The sequence below is a fragment of the Podarcis pityusensis genome (assembly GCF_964106645.2).
Source record: "Podarcis pityusensis genome assembly, chromosome: 2".
Taxonomy (NCBI): Eukaryota; Metazoa; Chordata; class Lepidosauria; order Squamata; family Lacertidae; genus Podarcis; species Podarcis pityusensis.
Genome location: NC_138029.1, coordinates 22,019,800 through 22,040,165, shown reverse-complemented (window position 1 = coordinate 22,040,165; position 20,366 = coordinate 22,019,800). Strand labels below are relative to the sequence as shown.

The following is a 20,366-nucleotide window of genomic DNA, read 5'->3' as shown; positions in this document are numbered from 1 at the left end:
GGGGGGGAGGAAGTGATTGAAGGGATTTGAGTAGATGTGTCATATAACTTAATAAAAAGAGAAGTGAAGAAATGAATTTGGGCAACAGCTTTTTAGATACAGTGAGATGTGACAAAGCAAGGTCAAATAGAACAAATTAGCAGTAGTTAATGGAGGAGGCAACCAGAGAATGAACCAGTTTTTCAACTGACGGACCAAAATAGAATGGACAGATCTGTTGGATATGGACTTTGTGGCAGAATGAATATGGGGAAGCCAAGGAGAAGGAAAAATGGGGGGGGGGGGGCGAAACCGGCAAGGCTTCTTGCCTGGTTTAGTACCTTTGAACTAGAACAGAATCTGAAGTTGTACGTGAAAGAAAACCAATTAATATGCCTGATTTCCTAATACGATAGAATTGCTTTTAGCAATGGAATAAAGAACACAATAGACATACAATATGCATCTCATCTTCTACTCCATTAGGCACCAAAGAACCACAAAAAGTGAAAAAAGAAAGCAAAATATTTCAAAGAACTGGATCCAAATAAAAATTATATGCTTGTCTTGAGGCGCCCACTCACTAAAGAGCATAGTTTTCAGATACTGTTTTTGTCTGTCAGTCCCCCCCCCCCCCCGGTGGATTCACTAGCAAGTTTTAATGAATGAAGTACCATTGTAAAACCAAGCCAGCTTTAACTGTAAGCAAAGTAGCTACTTACTGTAGTCTTACTTTCTGTCACAAGACCTGAAATAGGGAACAAAAACCATTTTAAATTATCATATTTGAATCAAGCTTTCTTCCGATTGCCTAAATAGTAAATTTAAAAAGTGGTTAGAATAAAAGTAATGGTCTTAAAGCCAAAAGAGACTCAAAAGATGCTTGAAGTGGAAATTTTTACTAGAAAATATAATGGCTTAGATTCCAAAATTAATAGGGCATTAGCAGAATAAATGTTTCCTGTTCTCTCCTCTTTCCTGCAATCTCCGAAAAGCTTCTCAAGGAAGCTTGGGGAGACCCACCTGAACAAAATGGGATGGGAAGGAAGCTTTCTCTCTGTGAACTTTTTAAAGATTCTAGTCCTATATCCAGGTACCAAAGTACAAGCCTCACTGAGCTCAGTGGGACTTTTAGTATCTGCCAGTTACTACATCAGGGGTCTGCCATGTTCTGTGGCCTACACCAACTCTCTAGAAAGTCCATGCAGGTACTATGTGTTGCCACCTTAATTCTAAAATGATTTATCCTCTAACAGAAATACAAACATTCATTCTAATTGTTAATCCAGAGTTAAGCACTGGGAGAAATAATAATTTTGTCACTTGCATCTACAGCTTTTGGTCCTTGCTTTGGCCCTTCAGAGACCTGCAGAATCCATCGCATTTAGTTCATAATGATGCCACGGGTTGGATTTCTAGTGGTTTAGTAAAAACATGGTATTTCCAAATCCAGGTTATTCTGGGATTTACTATGTAATTCCATAAAAAAGATTAAGTTATATTAATTTATCAGCAAGAGGATCTTGCAAGGAGATTAAAAATCCAGTGAATAACCATGGCTGGAACCATGTTGCTAATGTATTTGTAAGGGTACAAAGACAATGAAACCTCATTTTCAACCCTGTTTTTACAGCATGGAAGAAAAATGGTCACCTTTGCCTTCAAAGGAAGGCAAAAATATGAGATACCGCTTCAAGAATCACATACCTTTAGTTGAAGCTGCAGGCATACCAAACCTGTGGAGAAGAGAGAAACCCTGGTTAGCGACTCTGAGGTTTTGGGTCTCTAAACCATGACATAGATTAGAAAACAATTTTAATACATGACATACCTAGACTACTAGATTGAATCAGATCAGCAAACAAAGTTGGATCTACATAGCATTTCTGCCTTGTTCAGAAGATAATCACCAATCAAGCAGAACAGATGGTCCAAAAGGGAAATTGTGGGTTATTCTTCCTTGTAGGTTATTCTTTTTTGCAATTACACATTGTTTAATAATTGGATGTTTAAAGCTCTGGATCTTTCACAAGTCTTCAATGTACTTTTCTTGATATAAAGAGCAAGGTATCGTATCAGCAGATGGTAAGGTTAAACACACCTGTGTATGGTATTTTCCTCATTTTTTAATCCTTTTCACGACCATTTGTGTTGCTCATAAATAGCAGCACAGAAGTGAAAACATGGGATATTACTTAATTTATGATAATAATAATTTGTCTCATTTATTTGTCTTAACATTTCAAAGCATGTGAAAAAAACTGACCATACAACCAGTTGTTCATAGATTTTATGGTAATTTTGACATCTTCTGGGGGGAGACAGACTTCTACCTGGAAAAGGACATTATGAGAGAAGTCTACTACGCCCTGTTTTTGTTTTTCTAAAATATTATCTTGGATATTTCCCCATTCCCTTTCTATCTTCCATTGTTACTTAGTCTATGAAACAGTTTCTCTTAGAAGAAAGACTAAGATTTAATACTCTGGATAGGCTATGGAAGTATGAGGACAACTGTGAAATTCTATTTAAGCCATGCAAAGTTTTCAGGGTTCAAGCAAGCATCTCTACAAAGCAATGAAGCCATTTTTGGTTACCCACAACTCAAATTCCAAAGGTAGTCACTGCAGACAACTAGAACATGTCAGTTGCACAATGCATCTCTAATAAACTTTGATCTGCACAATGGTTAAAAAGCAGCCACAGAAAACAAATAATGACAATAAATAAAGACTTACCGAGCTGCTCGTGCAGCCTTCTTACTCTCCAAACTCACAGGTACATTGAATCTCTCTGCCCGTTTCTGCATTCTCTAAAGTAGAAGATAAAGAATACAAATATGGTAGGCAATATAGAAAAACAATGCATTTTGTTCCAGATTTATGAGTAGTCATAAATATATTCCCACCTGCATCTATCTATTAAACTTTTCAATCTCCTGCTTATTCCAAGATTTGGAAGAAAAGATGCTATGGAAGCAGGGCAATTGTTGTGGTGAGACACCACCAGGTCCATCCAAACACTGAGACTATCAACTTCTATTTCCTATCTCTACTTGAGAATCTCTGACTGTTTCTCCTGATGCAACAATCAACATGTTTTAACGAGCCAGAGGTTATGACAACTCTGACAATATGGACACAGAATAAGTGGTAAACACCCAGTAAGCCTGTGTTTCTGTTGGTAGATATGAAATGATCCATCTTTGTTGCTAAGAGCATATTGAGGTAGGCGAAATTTTAAACTACCAAGAATACAGCGCCAATCCCTTAACAAGAGAGAGACGGAATAGTGCAAATGGCTGTTCCAGTAGGCATGCTTCTGTTCAGAAGCCCGGTTTCTCATTAGCCAACACAATATATGGTATGTAACCTCATGCCCTTTGCTACAGCCATCGGTATTTAGAAGAACGTTTAGCTCAGAGGTCGCCAACGTGGTGTCCCACAGATGTTGCAGGATTACAACTACCATCATCCATTAAATTCACCATGTTGGCTGGGGCTGTTAGGAGTTGAGCATCATCATCAGAAGGCTGTATTGGCTACTTCTGTCTTAGCTACTATGAAGGGAAATGTGTACCTGCTTCAGACACATACACAAACCAGGGCAGCTGAAATAGATGTTGGCAGTAATGTTGCACATTTCAACCAGAAAAAGCTCTGCCCAGAAGTCACAGGAATAGCAGCCCCAGCATGAATACAAAATGAGCAACTTATTTCCCCACCTAGCTGCAGAAAGCAAGTGACAGCTCAAACAGATCACAGCTGATCCGGAAACATGCAAAACAGAACTTCATCAGAAGTTAAGATAAAATCTCTCTTACAAATGAAAAGCAAAATTGTTTTACAGAACATGGCAGGAGTCCAAGAACATTTGCTGTCATAGGCTCATAAAAAGGCTACTTTTCACAAATAAATAATTTTGCATGGAACACATGATTCAACGTGCGTTCGTTTGTGGCATAAATGAAAGATGATCAGACATAGAAATACAGTTACTTACAATAAATAACTGTATGAAACATGCAGAAAGCCCAACATATAAAGTATTTCTGCATGAATAGAAGATAGCTTCATTCCTAATGGCTAAAAGCTTCATAGATGCAGCAACATATCTATGACAATCAAATTAAAACAGTTCATGGTATAACCTACTGTCAACCTAAGAAATGCACGAACCCTTCATTGGACAGCACAACCCATTGCTAATTCTTGCAAACAGTAAACTTGTTCACTAAAGTGAGGTTTTCTACAAGTTGAGAAGAATCTCAATTCCTTATGTGACCTGAAAGCAGTTCAAGTGCAGCACCCTTAATGACAGTGCTGAAAATAAAACCCTGTTGCTCTGAGAAGGTCATGATACATTAGGTACGTCAATTGAGTCTGGAAGGTATTTACATTATAAAGTTTAAAAGTTTCATGAAACATCAAGGGATTTGAGAAAGAATGGAGTTTGGCAGACTTGCAAATCGAAAGCAGAGGGAGCAAGAGAAGACGCAAGTAGAATAATTTAATGATCCCTTGATGAAGGCTTCCCACAAAGTTTAGAAGACGTCACTCTTTCAGTACCAGCTCCATTTCAGATAATTTTCTATTTATTGTTTCTGGTTACTTGCCCTACCAAAGTAATAATCCATGATTTGTGACATCAGTCCTCAATTGCTGTGGTCAGCTTACAGGCAGATTAGATCTTGAAGGTGACAGTTGAACAGCAGGGAGACAGACTTGTGTTTTCATATCAGCTTCCTCAGTTAGAGAGAGCGCAGTGGAAAGTGATGAAAATAAAGGATTAAGGAAGCCAAACAGATGTAAGAGAGAAAGTGTATGCCAGGTTTATCCACAGAACCCTTTGCTCCCTTAGAAGAAGGCCAAACTCTGTATAAGAGACAGATTACAGACGTGTCCATATCTCCTTTAATGTTGGAAGTGGTTCCTAAGGCGAGTGTGGAGAAAGAGCCACAGAATGAGAAGAGAACAATTTGAAGGGCAGATATGGAGGCATAGCAAATACATTTCATCTCACACTGCGAAATAATAAGTAATCAGTTCTCCAAAACTGGTCTAGTGATCTCTCTTGCCAATGCAAGCCAAAAGATAACACAGGCTGTATTCATTTACTAATTGCAATAGAGCTACACATCATAAAGCTAATAGAGACTACAGCAACAGATATATGTGGCATAGGAGAATTAAGGCTAATAAGACACAGTACAAACTACAACTACTGAATCCAAAGCTAACTTTTTCAGTTTTTAGGCAGAAGTGGGGAAAGCTGCTTATCAGTGATGCAATAGTAGGGGATTCCTGCATTGGCAGGAGATTAGACTTGTTGTTTAGTCGTTTAGTCGTGCCCGACTCTTCGTGACCCCATTCTTCGGCGATCAGCCTTCTTTATGGTCCAGCTCTCACTTCCGTACATCACTACTGGGAAAACCATAGCTTTAACTATACAGACCTTTGTTGGCAAGGTGATGTCTCTGCTTTTTAAGATGCTGTCTAGGTTTGTCATTGCTTTTCTCCCAAGAAGCAGGTGTCTTTTAATTTCGTGACTGCTGTCACCATCTGCAGTGATCAAAGTCCCTCCTTCCAACTCTCTGATAGCTTAGCACAAGGGGTAGCCAATATAGTGCCAGGATCGATCAGAGCTGCAGTACACAATTTCTGGCAGGCACAGTGTTGGCTACTGCTGTGCTGGACCATGGCTTAGCCTGTACAAACCCAAGCATGGTGTAAGGTTTACATGTTTCCCTCAACCCTTTCCTTTTCCTTCATGGCCAGAAAGATGACTTCAGCAGAGTTTATTTCACTTTTTAACATTACATTTGAACCAAGAACCCTGGTTTAAGCTAAACAGTTAGTTGAACAAACCAACTTCATAGCCTATGGTCTGAAGCTGGTTAAGAACTGACAAGAGTCTGTTTCAAATAAGAATCCCTGGTTCAAATGTAATATAAAGCCCAGGTTCTTTAAAAGTAAAGCTAAACTTTGCTGAAGTCCTCCTCCTCGTCATGTAAAAGCAGGGGAAGGAGAGAAACATACTTGGGCTCAACTACATAGCACTAATATATGGCTTAGTGTTAATGTGAATGCACCTATGACTTTATTATACAGAAGCAGTTCAGAGGAAATGGGGGGGGGGATATTGCTTCCTGCTATGTAAAATGGCTCAAGCAGTCCCCGTTCCCCATCTTTCCACAGTAAACAAGCCAAAATTCTCCATGATGGCTGAACTCCAGGAACTGTGTTTTGTTTAAACTATGCTTTGTGAGAACTGTGGTTTGTTTACAATGGGAAGCAGATGCTCCCAATATCTCTTTCTAGTGCCCAAAAGCAGAGGAGAGAGGAAGGGAAGGTGAACAACCTGGTAATAGCAGACCAACAGCAGACTAGAAAAAGAAAAACTCAGTAACATACACTATAAAACACTGGCCGAATCTGAGCTACATGTGCTAAAATTATGGTGGAGACAGAACACTATTTCCAAATGTGGGAGCCTAGTTGTTAAACTCAGATGAAAATAACTGAAAAAAGAGAAAACCTTACCTCCGTTTGTGGAATTTCTGAGGCAATTTTCACCACCTTCTTCTCTGCACCTCTAGAGGAAGATAAATTGACAGACTGAAGCATAAATAACATATCAACTGTGTCTATTTTCAACAGTTTAATCTGTAGCCAAGCCTGAACTATTTCCTGCAAGTGGTTCTTGAAGGACATTTGACTATGACTGCAGTTTCTGTTTGAGCTCCAGAAGTCTGTCCTGTCTTCCCTAAAGCTGTTGTCAGTGTAACAATAATTTATATTTGAAAAATGCTCAGTAAACACTATTTTAATAAGAAGTGCTCTACTTCAATAATACACTGCTTTAAAAAAATAGGAAGCTATATTGACACAATTCAGCGAAATGCTGGCAATACCAGGATAAGGAGACATTAAAAATCAGCATCTGGTGGTACTGATTAATAAAATTTAAAAATTGGGTGGGATGGGGGAGTGGAATAAGAGATAATTGATTATGAAATCCAAACTTCCTCAGAATTAATTTTATGTGGTCATAAATAATATTTTCTTTAAGATAAATGTAGGGATTTAGAAGGAAATTACATTGGCAAAGAAACCCTGGAAAATGTAGTATCAATTGAAGGTAAGATTAGGGAAAGTTGCATATTGCATTAACTGATATGATAACAAGTTATTTTGGAATTTGTAAAATATATGTAGAAACATACATATATATTGAATGAGACCTAAGTAACAGGAAAATGATACAAAATACATTGTAAAAAATTAGATTTGAAGATGGAATAAAAGATGAAATCACTAAATGGGATCTGTGTGTCTAATGGCCTGGTGGATGGTCAGCCAGTTTGTTAATTTAAATTTTGTACATGCTCAGAAACCAACAAGAAACATGATTGCTTACAGACTATATACAGTGGTGCCCTGCAAGACGAATGCCTCGCAAGACGAAAAACTCGCTAGACGAAAGAGTTTTCCGTTTTTTGAGTCGTTCCGCAAGACGAATTTCCCTATGGGCTTGCTTCGCAAAACGAAACGTCTTGTGAGTTCTTGCGAGTTTGTTTCCTTTTTCTTAAAGCTGCTAAGCCGTTAATAGCCGCTAAGCCGCTAATAGCCGTGCTTCGCAAGACGAAAAAACCGCAAGACGAAGAGACTTGCGGAACAGATTAATTTCGTCTTGCGAGGCACCACTGTAGTTTCTAACCAGGAAGAGACAGGCAACAGTAACAGCATGTGATGAAACTGAACAAGTCTGCAGTTCACATAGTACTCCATGAGTCAATTAATGTATGCATGGATATATATTATAAAGAGAACCGGGGGTACAAAAGAAAGAATTTGACTGTGTAAAGGAAAGTATGCTGTCTTGATAAGGGCAAACCTTTAATCAACTCATGGGTTTCATCTCTGCTCTAGCAAGGTGCAGGACCAATGGAACAAATGTGGAGCTTGGTAGTCATTTTCTGCTTGTATGGTGACAATCCTCATATTTAGCCTCTGTTTAAACCCCAATTATCTGTACAACCTTGAAAAGAATGAAATTATCTTCAACTCTGTATGAAACAGATGTCATTCAACTTGAAAGGATAGGAAGAATAAAGGGAATAGGCAAAGTATGAAGATGACGAACCATGAGACATTACAGAACTCCAGACTCACTGTCTCTCTCACATGCCAATGTAAACTGGACTCTTTATCTGAAGTTCGAATTGCATGTTCAAATAGTTGGATGCGTTCTACACCAGTTAGATAAATGAGGTCCTATTTAGCATGTAATCATTCGCATAGTATAACCGGTATAAACCACTTACGAGGAACAGTCAACCCCAACCAGAAACCTCAAGCTTATGCTATATGCCGTCAGATCTTTATTCTTTTATGACCACATATTCACAAAGGGACTGCTGTGTTGTAGTTCATGGGACAGCTATGGTTGACTTTTGGCCAGGTCAGCTATAGCTCCATTTCAAACACACACTTCTTTAACAATGTGCAATGGGAGCCAGTAAACAACTCAAACAAAAATATAATGGAGTGGGCGTGCTTGGAAGTTTATGCTCTGAAAACAGGGTTGAGGTTTGCAAAAGAAAACAAAGGAAGAAGATGCAAAGTTCGGAAGTTCCCAGGCTAAATGAAACAGCATCCTCCTCCTCCAAACAGCTCCCATAAAACAGTGGGTCATAGCCTGACTCATTAAGGTCTCCCATTTAGAGAAATGGATGGCTTTTGTTCAGAATTCCTGGACAGTTTTTCTATTTTATGCCCTGAAAGGTAGTAATGGTTTAATGACTTTTTCACAGGAAGCAATTCAGAACAGGAACCAGGGACTTGTTACCCCTGCAGCACTGTTTGCTGCCTTCTGTTTGTGATGTGGAGAAAGGGCACCCCCTGCTGCCTAGGAACAGCCACTACACTAAAATTCACATAATCGTGGTCTCCAAACTGAAAATTCAGCTGTACAGCGTAGGATTTGGTCAAATTGTATGCTTTTTGGGTTGCTACTAATTGCTAATAGATCAGGGTTATGTAATAATATGCTGCAACAACAGTCATTCAAATCAAAAATCCCAATAAATATAGGGCAGATAGCAACATCTGACTGATATTTATGGGAATGATGGTTAGAAACTCAAGCTTGTAATTTTCATTCAATAGGAATTTTCACATATATTTGCATAGAAAATGAAGGCAATGATCCAGATAATTTTTTCTCATTGCACCATGAATACAGCCATAGCTTGAACTAAGAACTTATTCCCTTAGAACTGTACTCACCCTTTCACATTATGCACAAACGCCACTGGCATAAAATATTCAAGCTACTAAGACTACAATCCTAACCTGTTATCTGTGGGTGAGCCCCACTGAATTCAGTGCTTCTACATTCCAATGACTTTGCTGCCAAGAAAGGTACAACATATACATAAAATAGAGCAGGGACCTCCATAATGCAAATTACGGTAGCAGAACCTTATTCTCCCAAACAATCACTTGTCTTCTCCTCAGCTCTATTTTGCCATCTGATAAAAATGATAAAAATGTACCTAATTTCTACAGCTGGAAGAATTAGCCAGAAAAAGGTCTAAATATGAATTGGGACAATTAGAGTACTTTATTCTAATTACCTTCTAATAATTGAGAACAAAATACTTTTGTTACAAAGGGTTTTGCTGGTTCAATAAGTTGTTATATTATCTTTTCTCTGTAAGCTGCCTTGAGAGCGCTACGGGGATGAAAAGCGAAGTGAAAATATTCCAAACAATTAATAAAGAAATAAACCTAGCGAATGTGAAAACTGTGCCCTCAGGTAATTCAGGCCACTGCATGCAATTACTATATCAAGAAATCCTTGTGCATCTGGTTCAGTCTGATAAGGAAGCTGAAAGCAGCTAGAAGAGCAGGGATATGGGATCTGCTCATGAAACACACAGGCCTGCTACATTTTATCTATCTTAAAACCACGCATCTCAAAATGTGAGACAATCCGTTAGGAGATGCAGCGTAATTGCTAGGGGCGGTGGTAGTTCACCCTCCTTGACCTCTTTTCCCTGCACAGTTTGTGTGCATGAGGGTCAGGAGTAGGCTGCATACCCCTTCAAATGTTTAGCTGATGAATGGCACAAGGGACAAATGGGCAATTTGCTTCTCTATTTTAGCCTTTAAAGCATGTCGTTGACACAGGTGGCCCTTTTCTTTTTTACAACTTGCCTATTCCTTGATGTGGAATGAGAATGAGTTTGCAAGCTAAACTGTGTACTTTTGCTTTGTCTTTACTAACGCCAAGATGGCTCTAACAGTTCTTCTTACACCTACAAAGGCTAACAAGAACCGAATGTGAGATTCTCTGTTAAGAGAGAGAGAGAAAGACAATATACTGACAAGAGACAAGGGAGCTAATGCCATTCCGGGGGTGGAGGGAGAGATATGGTAAAACTACTTAGGTTACAAAATTGAGCTTTCCATGGTGCAACATTTTTATTATATTGGTGAAAAATTCTTACTTCTTTATTAAGTTCAAAATATATATAGCCTTAAGAGATTTTGAGGTTGGATTGCCATAGACATTTGGCTCAAGGATGATAGAGTAAATCCCTACATGCAAAGATGTCCAATAGCGTCGATGTTCTATAAAAGAATATGGGACTTTGTCAATTCCAAAAGGGTCTACATTTAATTTTAACTTTTAGCTAGCCTTCTGGTTTGTGATTTCCAAAAAAGCCAAAGTATTCAACATGTAATCCCTAGCCACCACTAGTCATCCATTCATCTATAGAGTTACAGATTCATATAATGACAAAGTCTCAGTGGTCAGGTGGCACACAAATACTGAAGGTAAACAAACACATTAATGTTTGACCAATACGTTCTAGCTTATGAAGGGCAGATAATTACACTTCAGTTGATTTCTCAATAGCTACTTCCTCTTTGATAGGAGCATCTGTGGGCTTCTGTTCTTCCTCCTGCAACATAAACAGTCAAAAGGAGAGAGGTAAACCTAGAGAACAAAATGAATATAAGTCTCACAAAAGATGTTAATGAGAACTGCAGATAACCGTCTGATACTATGCAAATCTTATTGGACATAGGAACCAGAGTTCAATGGGACCTTAAACATGAATAGAATCTCAACCTTGCAAAGTCTTGTGGGCAAATTTACATACAGGCCACGACCATTTTGCGCATCAGTGGAGCACAATTGTAAAAGTTACATGTGCAATTGTACTTATTTGTGTAAATAGTTAGGGGGTGGTTCTTATGCCTTTTAGACAGCTAAATCTAGAACTGAATGTAATCCTCTTTGGGTGAAGTCCAAATTATGGGCATCATAGTTTATTTATTGGACTAGTGTAAACCATCAATGTTTCTGAGCACAAATGTGTTCCAAAGCCCCAATGATGAAAAATGTCCAGTTATCCAGATGTACAGTATTTTATGTCAGCATGAACAGCAATCAAGTTTACTGTATATATAAGCCTGATCATCAAAATAATTTGAATTTTTGTGAAGCAACTGGGACACGCAAGATTACATTGCACTTTATGGGTTGTTGTTGCTTTTAAAAAAAGATTCACAAATAACTCACTAAGCAGTCTACATTCTAAAAACAAGACAAACAAAAACAAAAAACTAATCTAGAACTGGAATCAGAAATGTGATTACTCAGTGTTGCTTGAACTTAAAAATACCACTTAAAATTCATTCTCTTTCAGACTATTGGCAGGCTGGATTCAGTTTTTTGCAACCTTAATTAAATACAAGCTTTGTAATCATGAAAGAAACCCTGAGTAATTTCAGTGTGCACTCCCACACTAGTACTGGGACACAGTGGCAATAAACAAACATTCAATTCCTTGACTATTTTATAACTTCAATTAACCTTAAAGTTAATAAAATACAAACCCAGGTTTTCCATTGTTATGCATTTTGCTAAAAACTAATCTCTTAGGAAAGCAATATTTTAGTAATCACAAATAGTAACAACAGTTGTATGAAGAATGATAAATTCAAACTCAACCACCGTTTACTGTGTACATTTGCAGTACAGGAAACTGTGGCACAGAATATACATTACTTAGAATCACTGAGCATTTCAGCAAACCCCCTCCGCCCTGCAACAGCCTTGCTCACTCTTCACATATAAACCATCTCAGCAAAATCACTTGAAAACAAGCTCCTCTCTTCCACCTCATAAAACTGTATTGGATGCAAAAGACCTTACATGTCACCCTTCTAGTTCTACATCTACAAGTGACAAAAAGTACATATTTTATTAAAGATTTGCAGCTGGTTACCAGACACTTCATTCAAAAATCTCAAATGAACACAGTTGCACACCTCCAATTCTACAATCAATATATTCTCTATGGCTTCCTAATCATGAGCATCATTTAACATCAGTGCTAGATATATTCCTAATTATATATTTTATAAACAATTGCCTACTAAAGACATTTACCCAAAAGAGCTTTCAATTAAACTAGTTCAAATGATGAACAGTTCAAATACACTTGTGACATGGATCCTTATCACTATGCATCCTATTACCAAAAACAAAAAGATAAAGATCAGCCAAGATCAGGATGGAACATAATACAAGTTAACTGAACTACATAATTAAATAACTTTCTTACACTAAACTATAATTTACCTCTGTTTCTTCTCCTAAGACATCCTCTTCATTTGCCTCCTCCTCAGCTACAAGAAATCAAGGGGAAATGAAAAATTACTAAAGTATATTTTACATGTTGTGTGTACAAAGATCTTAGTGGTCTCCATCAAGACAAAAGCTTCTATTTTAGTTTCATATTATTAAATTAAAATAACCAAAACAATAGTTTTGGTTAGAAGTTAGAAGAAGAGTTTGGATTTGATATCCCGCTTTATCACTACCCTAAGGAGTCTCAAAGTGGTTAACAATCTCCTTTCCCTTCCTCCCCCACAACAAACACTATGTGAGGTGAGTGAGGCTGAGAGACTTCAGAGAAGAGTGACTAACTCAAGGTCACCCAGCAGCTGCATGTGGAGGAGCGGGGAATCGAACCCAGTTCACCAGATTACGAGTCCACTGCTCTTAACCACTACACCACACTGGTGTATTAGGGTACAGTAAAGTACAGTACTGAAAAACAAGTGCCTGTTTCTTTATCGCTGTGTGACAGAGAAGTCCCTATTACAGCTGATGCCTGCATTGCACAGCGATGAAGAATAAACTCAGGTCTGCTTGCTTTCACTGAACACGCAAGAAGCCCTGCCCTAGCTGACATCATCAGCGGGCAGAGTTTGGGGGAAATGGCCTTACGGGCCAAACTTCACCCCCTGGCAGGGCATAGGTTGGAGGTTCTCCACTCCATTGCAATCCTAAAGAAGTAAATTTAGAAGTGATTCTCATTGAAGGAACATGTTGTAAACCAATCTTTAATTTAGGCTGCAAGGCAGAAGAGAAGAAGGGTGTGAGGTTGCACTCATCTGTACCCAATTTTCTCTCCTAGACTAGTAGTGTCGCACCACCTCCACAAGGAGAGACGAAGTGACACTCTATGGAAAGGCATCAGAAAATGAATGACAAACACAAGCGGCACTGGTGATTATCCTGCTCTGGATGAGGCTGCACCCTTCTTGAAAAAGCAGTCATGCAGCTTGGGGGTATTCCTTGATCTAGCACTGTCACTTGTGGCCCAGGTGGTCTCAGTGGCTCATAGAGTCTTTTGGCAGCTTTGGCTGGTTTGCCCACTGCAACTGTTCATGGACAATGTTAGCCTAGCCACAGTGATGATCCATGTTCTGAGAGTTTCCCATCTGGATTACTATAAAGCAGAGATGTCCAACCAGTAGATCATGATCTACCGGTAGATCCCTGGCAGATTGCGGGATCCTTATCGTGTACAAAAAGTTAGGGGGGAAGCTTAAAAACTCTGTGCAATCCTCCCCCCAAAAAGCTCAACAACTCTGGGCACTTCCCTCCTAAAAAAAGTTCAATAGCTCTGGGCAATCCACCCACCCCACACACGCTCCTCCTCCCTCCAATGACAATGGGTAGATCACTGCCAGTTTTTTTATACTGGGAGTAGATCACAGTCTCTTGGGAGTTGGACATGCCTGCTATAAAGCATCATATAGCACTAGAGGCAGCACTTTTTTCTAAAAAAATGTTTAGGGGTACTCTCATTTTCCTACTCATATTGAAATACTGCCCCTCAATGAGGCCAAACTTAGATTCACAAAATGTTTAGGGGTACGTGTCCCCCTGCGTCCACCCAGAAAAAAAGCACTGACTAGAGGTATTATGTAGCTGAGAGTGTGGAGGAAAGGGATGGAGGCAGGACACCAGGCATGTCATGAACTGAAAATGTGCTGGCATTTGCAAAGGTGTATTTACTTTTGTCTTGAATTTCCCACCATTCACCCTCATTGGATGTTGTTGTTCAACATATTTCTAAACGACCTGGATGAAAGTTTTGAGGGGATGCTCATCAAATTTGAAGAAGACACCAAACTGGGAGGGGTAGCCAATGCCACTGAAGACAGAATCAAGATTCAAGATGACCTTAACAGATTGGAGAACTGGGCCAAAACTAACCAAAGTAATTTCAATAGGGACAAATGTAAATTTCTACACTTAGGCAGGAATACCCAGCTGTATAAATATAAGATGGGGGATAGCTGGATTGCCAATAGTTTTGCTGGGATAGCTCAGCCAGTTGTGGGTTCGAGCCCCATGTTGGGCAAAAGACTCCTGCATTGCAAGGGGTTGGACTATATGACCCTCATGGTGCATTCCAACTCTACAAGTCTATGCTTTTATGATTCTAGTACATGTGGAAAGGATATGTCATGTATGATCTAGCAGAAATTCCTGCATTGTGAGGGTTGGACTAGATGACATTTGAGGTCCCAACTCTACAATTCAGATTGTAATGTATCGAGGGATAAAAGTTTTTATCCATCTAATTTCTTTACACAAGACACGTTCAACAGGTAGATTGTGATCACTGGCTCAACATTTTTGCCCTGCACCCCCCAAAAAACAGGGCTTTCCTTCCTAAAAAAAGCTTTGACCTGAACCCCCCACTGCCAGTTTATAACTCTGTGAGTAGATTGCAGTCTCTTGGGAGTTGGCCACCCCTGCTTTACACCATACATAATTTTATATCCCTCTGCCTTCTCTCCCCTTACTCATTATTCTAAACGAAATAGCCCCGAACATTATAGCCTTTCCACATAGGGGAGTTACACCAGCTCCTTGATAATTTTCATTGTCCTTTTCTACTACTCCTCTAGTTCTACAATATTTTTTTTGAGAAGTGGAGACCATACCTGTGTGCCTCCACCACAGATTTGCATGAATACTTTTTTTTTATCCCTTTCATAACTATTCCTAGAATGGAATATTCGTTCTTATACAAATATTCGTTCTTATACATATTCAAAAAGAAAAGGAGAGTCAGGCTGAGCCCTGACCAAAGGCCTGGCGGAACAACTTGGTCTTGCAGGCCCTGATTTCTTGTGGCAGAGCGTTCTACCAGGCCGGAGCCAAGGCCGAAAAGGCCCTGATTGAGGCCAGCCTAATCTCTCTGAGGTCCGGGATCCCCAAGGTGTTATTATTTGCAGACCATAAGGTCCTCCGTGGGGCGTACCAGGAGAGGCGGTCCCGTAGGTACGAGGGTCCTAGGCCATATAGGGCTTTAAAGGTTAAAACCAGCACCTTAAACCTGATCCTGTACTCCACCGGGAGCCAGTGCCACTGGTATAGCACTGGATGAATGTGATCCCGCAGCGAAGACCTCGTAAGGAGTCGCGCCGCGGCATTCTGCACCCACTGGAGTTTCTGGGTCAGTTTAAAGGGCAGCCCCACATAGAGTGAGTTACAACAATGAAGCCTGGAGGTGACCGTCACATGCATCACAGTGGCGAGATCAGGGCTAGAGAGGTAAAGGACCAACTGCTTAGCACGGTGATGGAAAAATGCTGCCTTTGTTGTAGCTGCAACCTGCACCTGCAAAGGGAGGCATCGAGGATTACACCCAAACTCTTGACAGAAGGCACTGACACTAATTGCGCCCCCACAAGAGATGGGAGTTGGCCCCCCAATCCCATATCGTCCCGGCCCAGCTAGGGGACCTCTGTCTTCGAACACTTCCCACCAATTTATCAGAACCCCCCACTCTGAAATGGCTTTTTTTTAAAAAAAAAAATGGTGGTTACTTTCAATGTTTTTCAGTTCTCTTATTTAGAGGGTGATTTTAGAAGACTTCAAACATCTTGGCTGTGAGTCCTGGAAGACCTGCTCCCTGCCTTGTTAGTCTTTTCCACCTGGCTTGGGACGGCAGGGTCCTGACCAACTACAGCTACAAAAGCTGAGGCTTCTGAATGGATTTCTGGGGGGGGGGGGTATTGTTTGGCAGGGTGGGGTGAGTTGCTGGGTTTTTGTTGTTGCTGTTGTTAATATTAATTTTTTGTATTTTAATTTTTAGATCTTATAATGATTTATGTGGAAATTGTACAATTGTGGTTGTGAACTTTTTGATGTGTTTTATTTGACTACTTTTGTTATGTTTGTAATTATGTAAGTTTTCATGCTGTAAGCTATCTTGAACATGGTTTTACCTATGGAATACAAATTCAGTGGGTCATGTTAGGCTTGGGACTCTGTTCTACATCTTCATCAGCTACATAATTTGTCAGTTGTTCAGCAGCCACCTTATCCTTTAATAAAACTTTAATTCCTTGGTCCTCTAGTGATCCAACTGTCTTCCTAACTAGTCTCCTGTTTTTAATTGCTGGCTTTAATATTTTCAGTAATATGTTCCTCAAATTATTTTCTTGGATCTGTTATATTATACTTGCGTTTTTGTGATTGTAATATGTGCAAATTTAAATTCCCTTTTGTTTTCATTTTGCTGACTTCCATTTTCTGGAAACAACTTGCTGCCTCTGAAAACTTTGATGTCTCTGGTTGCTAAGAAAAAGTGACATCGGGGTTCTAATTTTCTGTTGCCAGGATAGCTTTTTCCATTGCCTCTCTACTTTTTCAAATGATTTTGGGGTATCAAATGTAATGTTAGTGACTTACTATGATACAGGTCTTTTCTAGCAGCAGGGTTACATAGTCACTATTCTAGGTTTGTGTTCCTCTGCCAGCCCAGGCAAGAAACAAATGATTTGTTTCAGTGCTCCTCCTAGCTCCTCAGTTTTCCCTTCTGGTTAAGCTCTAAAAACTGTAGGATCTGCAACACAACTGAAAAACCTAACAATGTCACTGGAAAGAACCTCAATTTTAATGGCTTGTGAACTGTGTGTTCTAAACTACTGATTCTTGTTGTATTGTTTATAATTGTTGTTCTAGACTGTACAACTTCAGGGTAGAATTTCTTAATTTAATTGTGTACAGTGTACTGAACATGGTTGGCATTATGTATATTAATATTAATAGTAACAAGCATACCCTGAACTAAACTGCTCTGATAACAATTTATATGACCACCTCTTGAGAGAGCAGCTGCATATAGGGTGAACCCTGTTGCCAGAAAAGGCCCATATCATAGTAAGTGACCAAAGTTACATTTTCCTGGCAGCCTGGACTATAATGCTACTATGCTGGGACCGACCAGAGCCTATGTTCCTTTGAGCAGATATTGAATCCACTCCCTATGGTCTTGCTATTATCTGAAGGACACACCTTCCAAAGGGCTGTTTCTGCAGAAGTGCAAGCATCCCCTTTATAATGTCTGGTAACAGCAGAGGGGACTGCCCTCTAATGCTGACATTAGTTGCCAGACCACTATGGTGGCTGTAGCTCTAGTTGAGTGGGCCATCACTTGCCTAGGAGCTGGAAGATGCTGAATCTGAGAAGGCCTTAAGCTGTTTAGCTATGGTGTATGATTGGGCCTCATCACTCATTGATGTTGGATGAAAAGACACCAATAGGGTAATTTGTGGGTCCGAATGCTGGAAAAAAGAAAAAAAAGCCAAGAAAAATGTTAAGGTCTAAGAGGACAGAGGACATCTGCTGAGCTTGGCAGGAAACAAGACTGAGGAGCCAGGAGGTTGAGCTCGGACATGAATCACAGAAGTTTCCTACCTGGACTAGTAGACGGTCACAAGCCCAGCATTGTGGCCGTGCTGCCCAGGCCACCAGGAAATTAGTGTGTAGACCTGTGTGGCATACAACAGCTGTAGTGTACTTGGGGCTAGAGTGGATTCCAGTATCTGCCTGGAGCAGAATTCAAATCCCCCTTTTCTGCTTTCAATGCAATGTTATTGACCACCATGATAAAGCATCTTATATCAGCAGTTGCTTCCTTTGCAGACATGTACTTTATCCTTGCATCCCAAAAGGTTTCTGTTCTAAAACAGTGTCTTCAACAGTGTGAGTATTTATCCATGTCAGTTGTGCCTTTTACTGAAAATAAAAGCTGTGAACACATAGTTGGGGTGGGGGGTTTGAACCTGTCTTTCTTAGTTCTAGAAACATTTATCCTGACCACTGCTGGTACTAGAGAGAAGAAGAGGAGTTTGGATTTGATATCCCGCTTTATCCCTACCCAAAGGAGTCTCAAAGCGGCTAACAATCTCCTTTCCCTTCCTCCCCCACAACAAACACTCTGTGAGGTGAGTGGGGCTGAGAGACTTCAAAGAAGTGTGACTAGCCCAAGGTCACCCAGCAGCTGCATGTGGAGGAGCGGAGACGTGAACCCGGTTCCCCAGATTACGAGTCTACCGCTCTTAACCACTACACCACGCCAGCTCATGTTTCTTTTCCTTGTATCTGTCACTGGCAAAGATTCTGAAGGGAATTGTGAGGGTCCTGCCAAAAACGCATCCATGAGATTGAACAAAATGCAAAAATGCAATTGATGAAAAATGTAAGCAAAAGCTTCCAACTCCTCCTCTTGGCCATGCCAGAAACAGAGAGGCGAGCACTTGAGCTTGTTCACTTAACATTAAACCATGGTTTAGCATGACATTAGAAAGTGGCCTATGTCTTGATCAATCATTTCAGAACTTTATATGAAGAGCAATTAATAAACTGAAGTCAAACAGGGAACCTTTGACTCTTGTACAGAAAGACTGTAAACAGTTTCACAATGAACATCCAAAAAGCAACACATTTGATTAAATATTTAAGGTAATCTCTGCTGGACTCTGCTCTATCTTGTTAGAAGGATCTTGGTAGAGTGTAGAAAGAATGCAGTGTAGGAACCTACCATGCTGCTCAAGGTAGGCCTGAAGTCTATTGATGAGATCCTGTTTGTTTCCTTTTGCCTCCAGACCTCGGGCTAAACATTCCTGCTTCAGCTCAGCTAGCTGTAAAGTAGAAGAGACTTTGCCTTAATAAAGAAAGTGTGGCTTCCTACAGATTAGGAAGGAAACATGTACAAAAATGCAATAATCATAATGGATAGATATTAAGTGGTGAAAGGTTTTGAACAAGCTACGGCTGTGTATTTTAATAAGGACACAGGGTTTTTAAAGATTTTTTTCAACACTCATTTTATAACATTTGTAAAGAAAGTCTGTAGGAATCTGCAGTAAAAACAAGACCAAAAATAGAAGACTCTCAGTCTCACAATAGTTAATAAAGTTGACTTATGAAGTTTAGGCCTTTTACTGGCCTAAACACCTTAGAACTTTATTCATGAGACTACTTCCTGGGAAAATGAGATCTCACTAAGTTACCCATTGCACCTCCGACTGCTCCAGCTTTGTGCAAGAGTAACACTACTGGTGACAGCCATCACAATTCTATGCTGCTACACCACATCTTCTATAAATTTGTAGTTTTACTCTGTTATTACATCCTCTTGGGCTGTGTGCCTACCTTCCACACTACAGCTGCCATCACCAGGAGTCATGGTGCTCATAAGGGCCTACCAAGGGGCCCACAAGGTTTTCAGATTGCTTCAATAATTTATTAAGTATATAAGCATGATCTTATATAAGCTGCCCTGGAAACTTTTCTTGCTGAGGTGGGGATGCTTTGAATGAATAATAACAAGCATACAAGGGGAAACATTTATTTCATACTGTGAAATTCCTGGTTCCTCACATTTATCTCTGCAACTTTACACAAGCATTTTGTGGCAGGAAGCATCCACCTGGAAAATGGGAGGGCAATACTGGTTGCCCAGAACCAGGGGCAGCAATGACAGAAAGTTCAGCATGCAAACTGAGAAGGAAATAGGACTGAATTGTATAAAGTAGATTTATCAAAGCAAGTTCCACTATATTCAGGTTGTACTGATTCCTATATAAGTGGGCAAAGGTTTGCAGCCTTAATCCTAGAGAGGCTCGTGCTTCATTGAGTAACCAAAGAACAAGAGAATAAATAGGCTTTTAAAAGATCATTTGTAAAATAAAGTGTTCTACTGGTCC

General features: G+C 39.8%; 1 protein-coding gene across 2 annotated transcripts in view; it reads right to left on the bottom strand.

Annotated features, from left to right (window-relative positions):
- Positions 1-20,366, bottom strand: part of SARNP (SAP domain containing ribonucleoprotein) — a 54,480-nt gene that overhangs the window by 31,337 nt on the left and 2,777 nt on the right. For both annotated transcript variants that reach the window (XM_080995057.1, XM_080995058.1), the window contains exons 2-8: positions 19,199-19,298; positions 12,643-12,689; positions 10,887-10,954; positions 6,522-6,573; positions 2,718-2,791; positions 1,687-1,715; positions 702-727 (exon numbers count right to left, since the gene is read on the bottom strand). In XM_080995057.1, the coding sequence (XP_080851183.1) occupies positions 702-727; positions 1,687-1,715; positions 2,718-2,791; positions 6,522-6,573; positions 10,887-10,954; positions 12,643-12,689; positions 19,199-19,298 (396 nt within the window). The remainder of the gene's footprint in view (positions 1-701; positions 728-1,686; positions 1,716-2,717; positions 2,792-6,521; positions 6,574-10,886; positions 10,955-12,642; positions 12,690-19,198; positions 19,299-20,366) is intronic.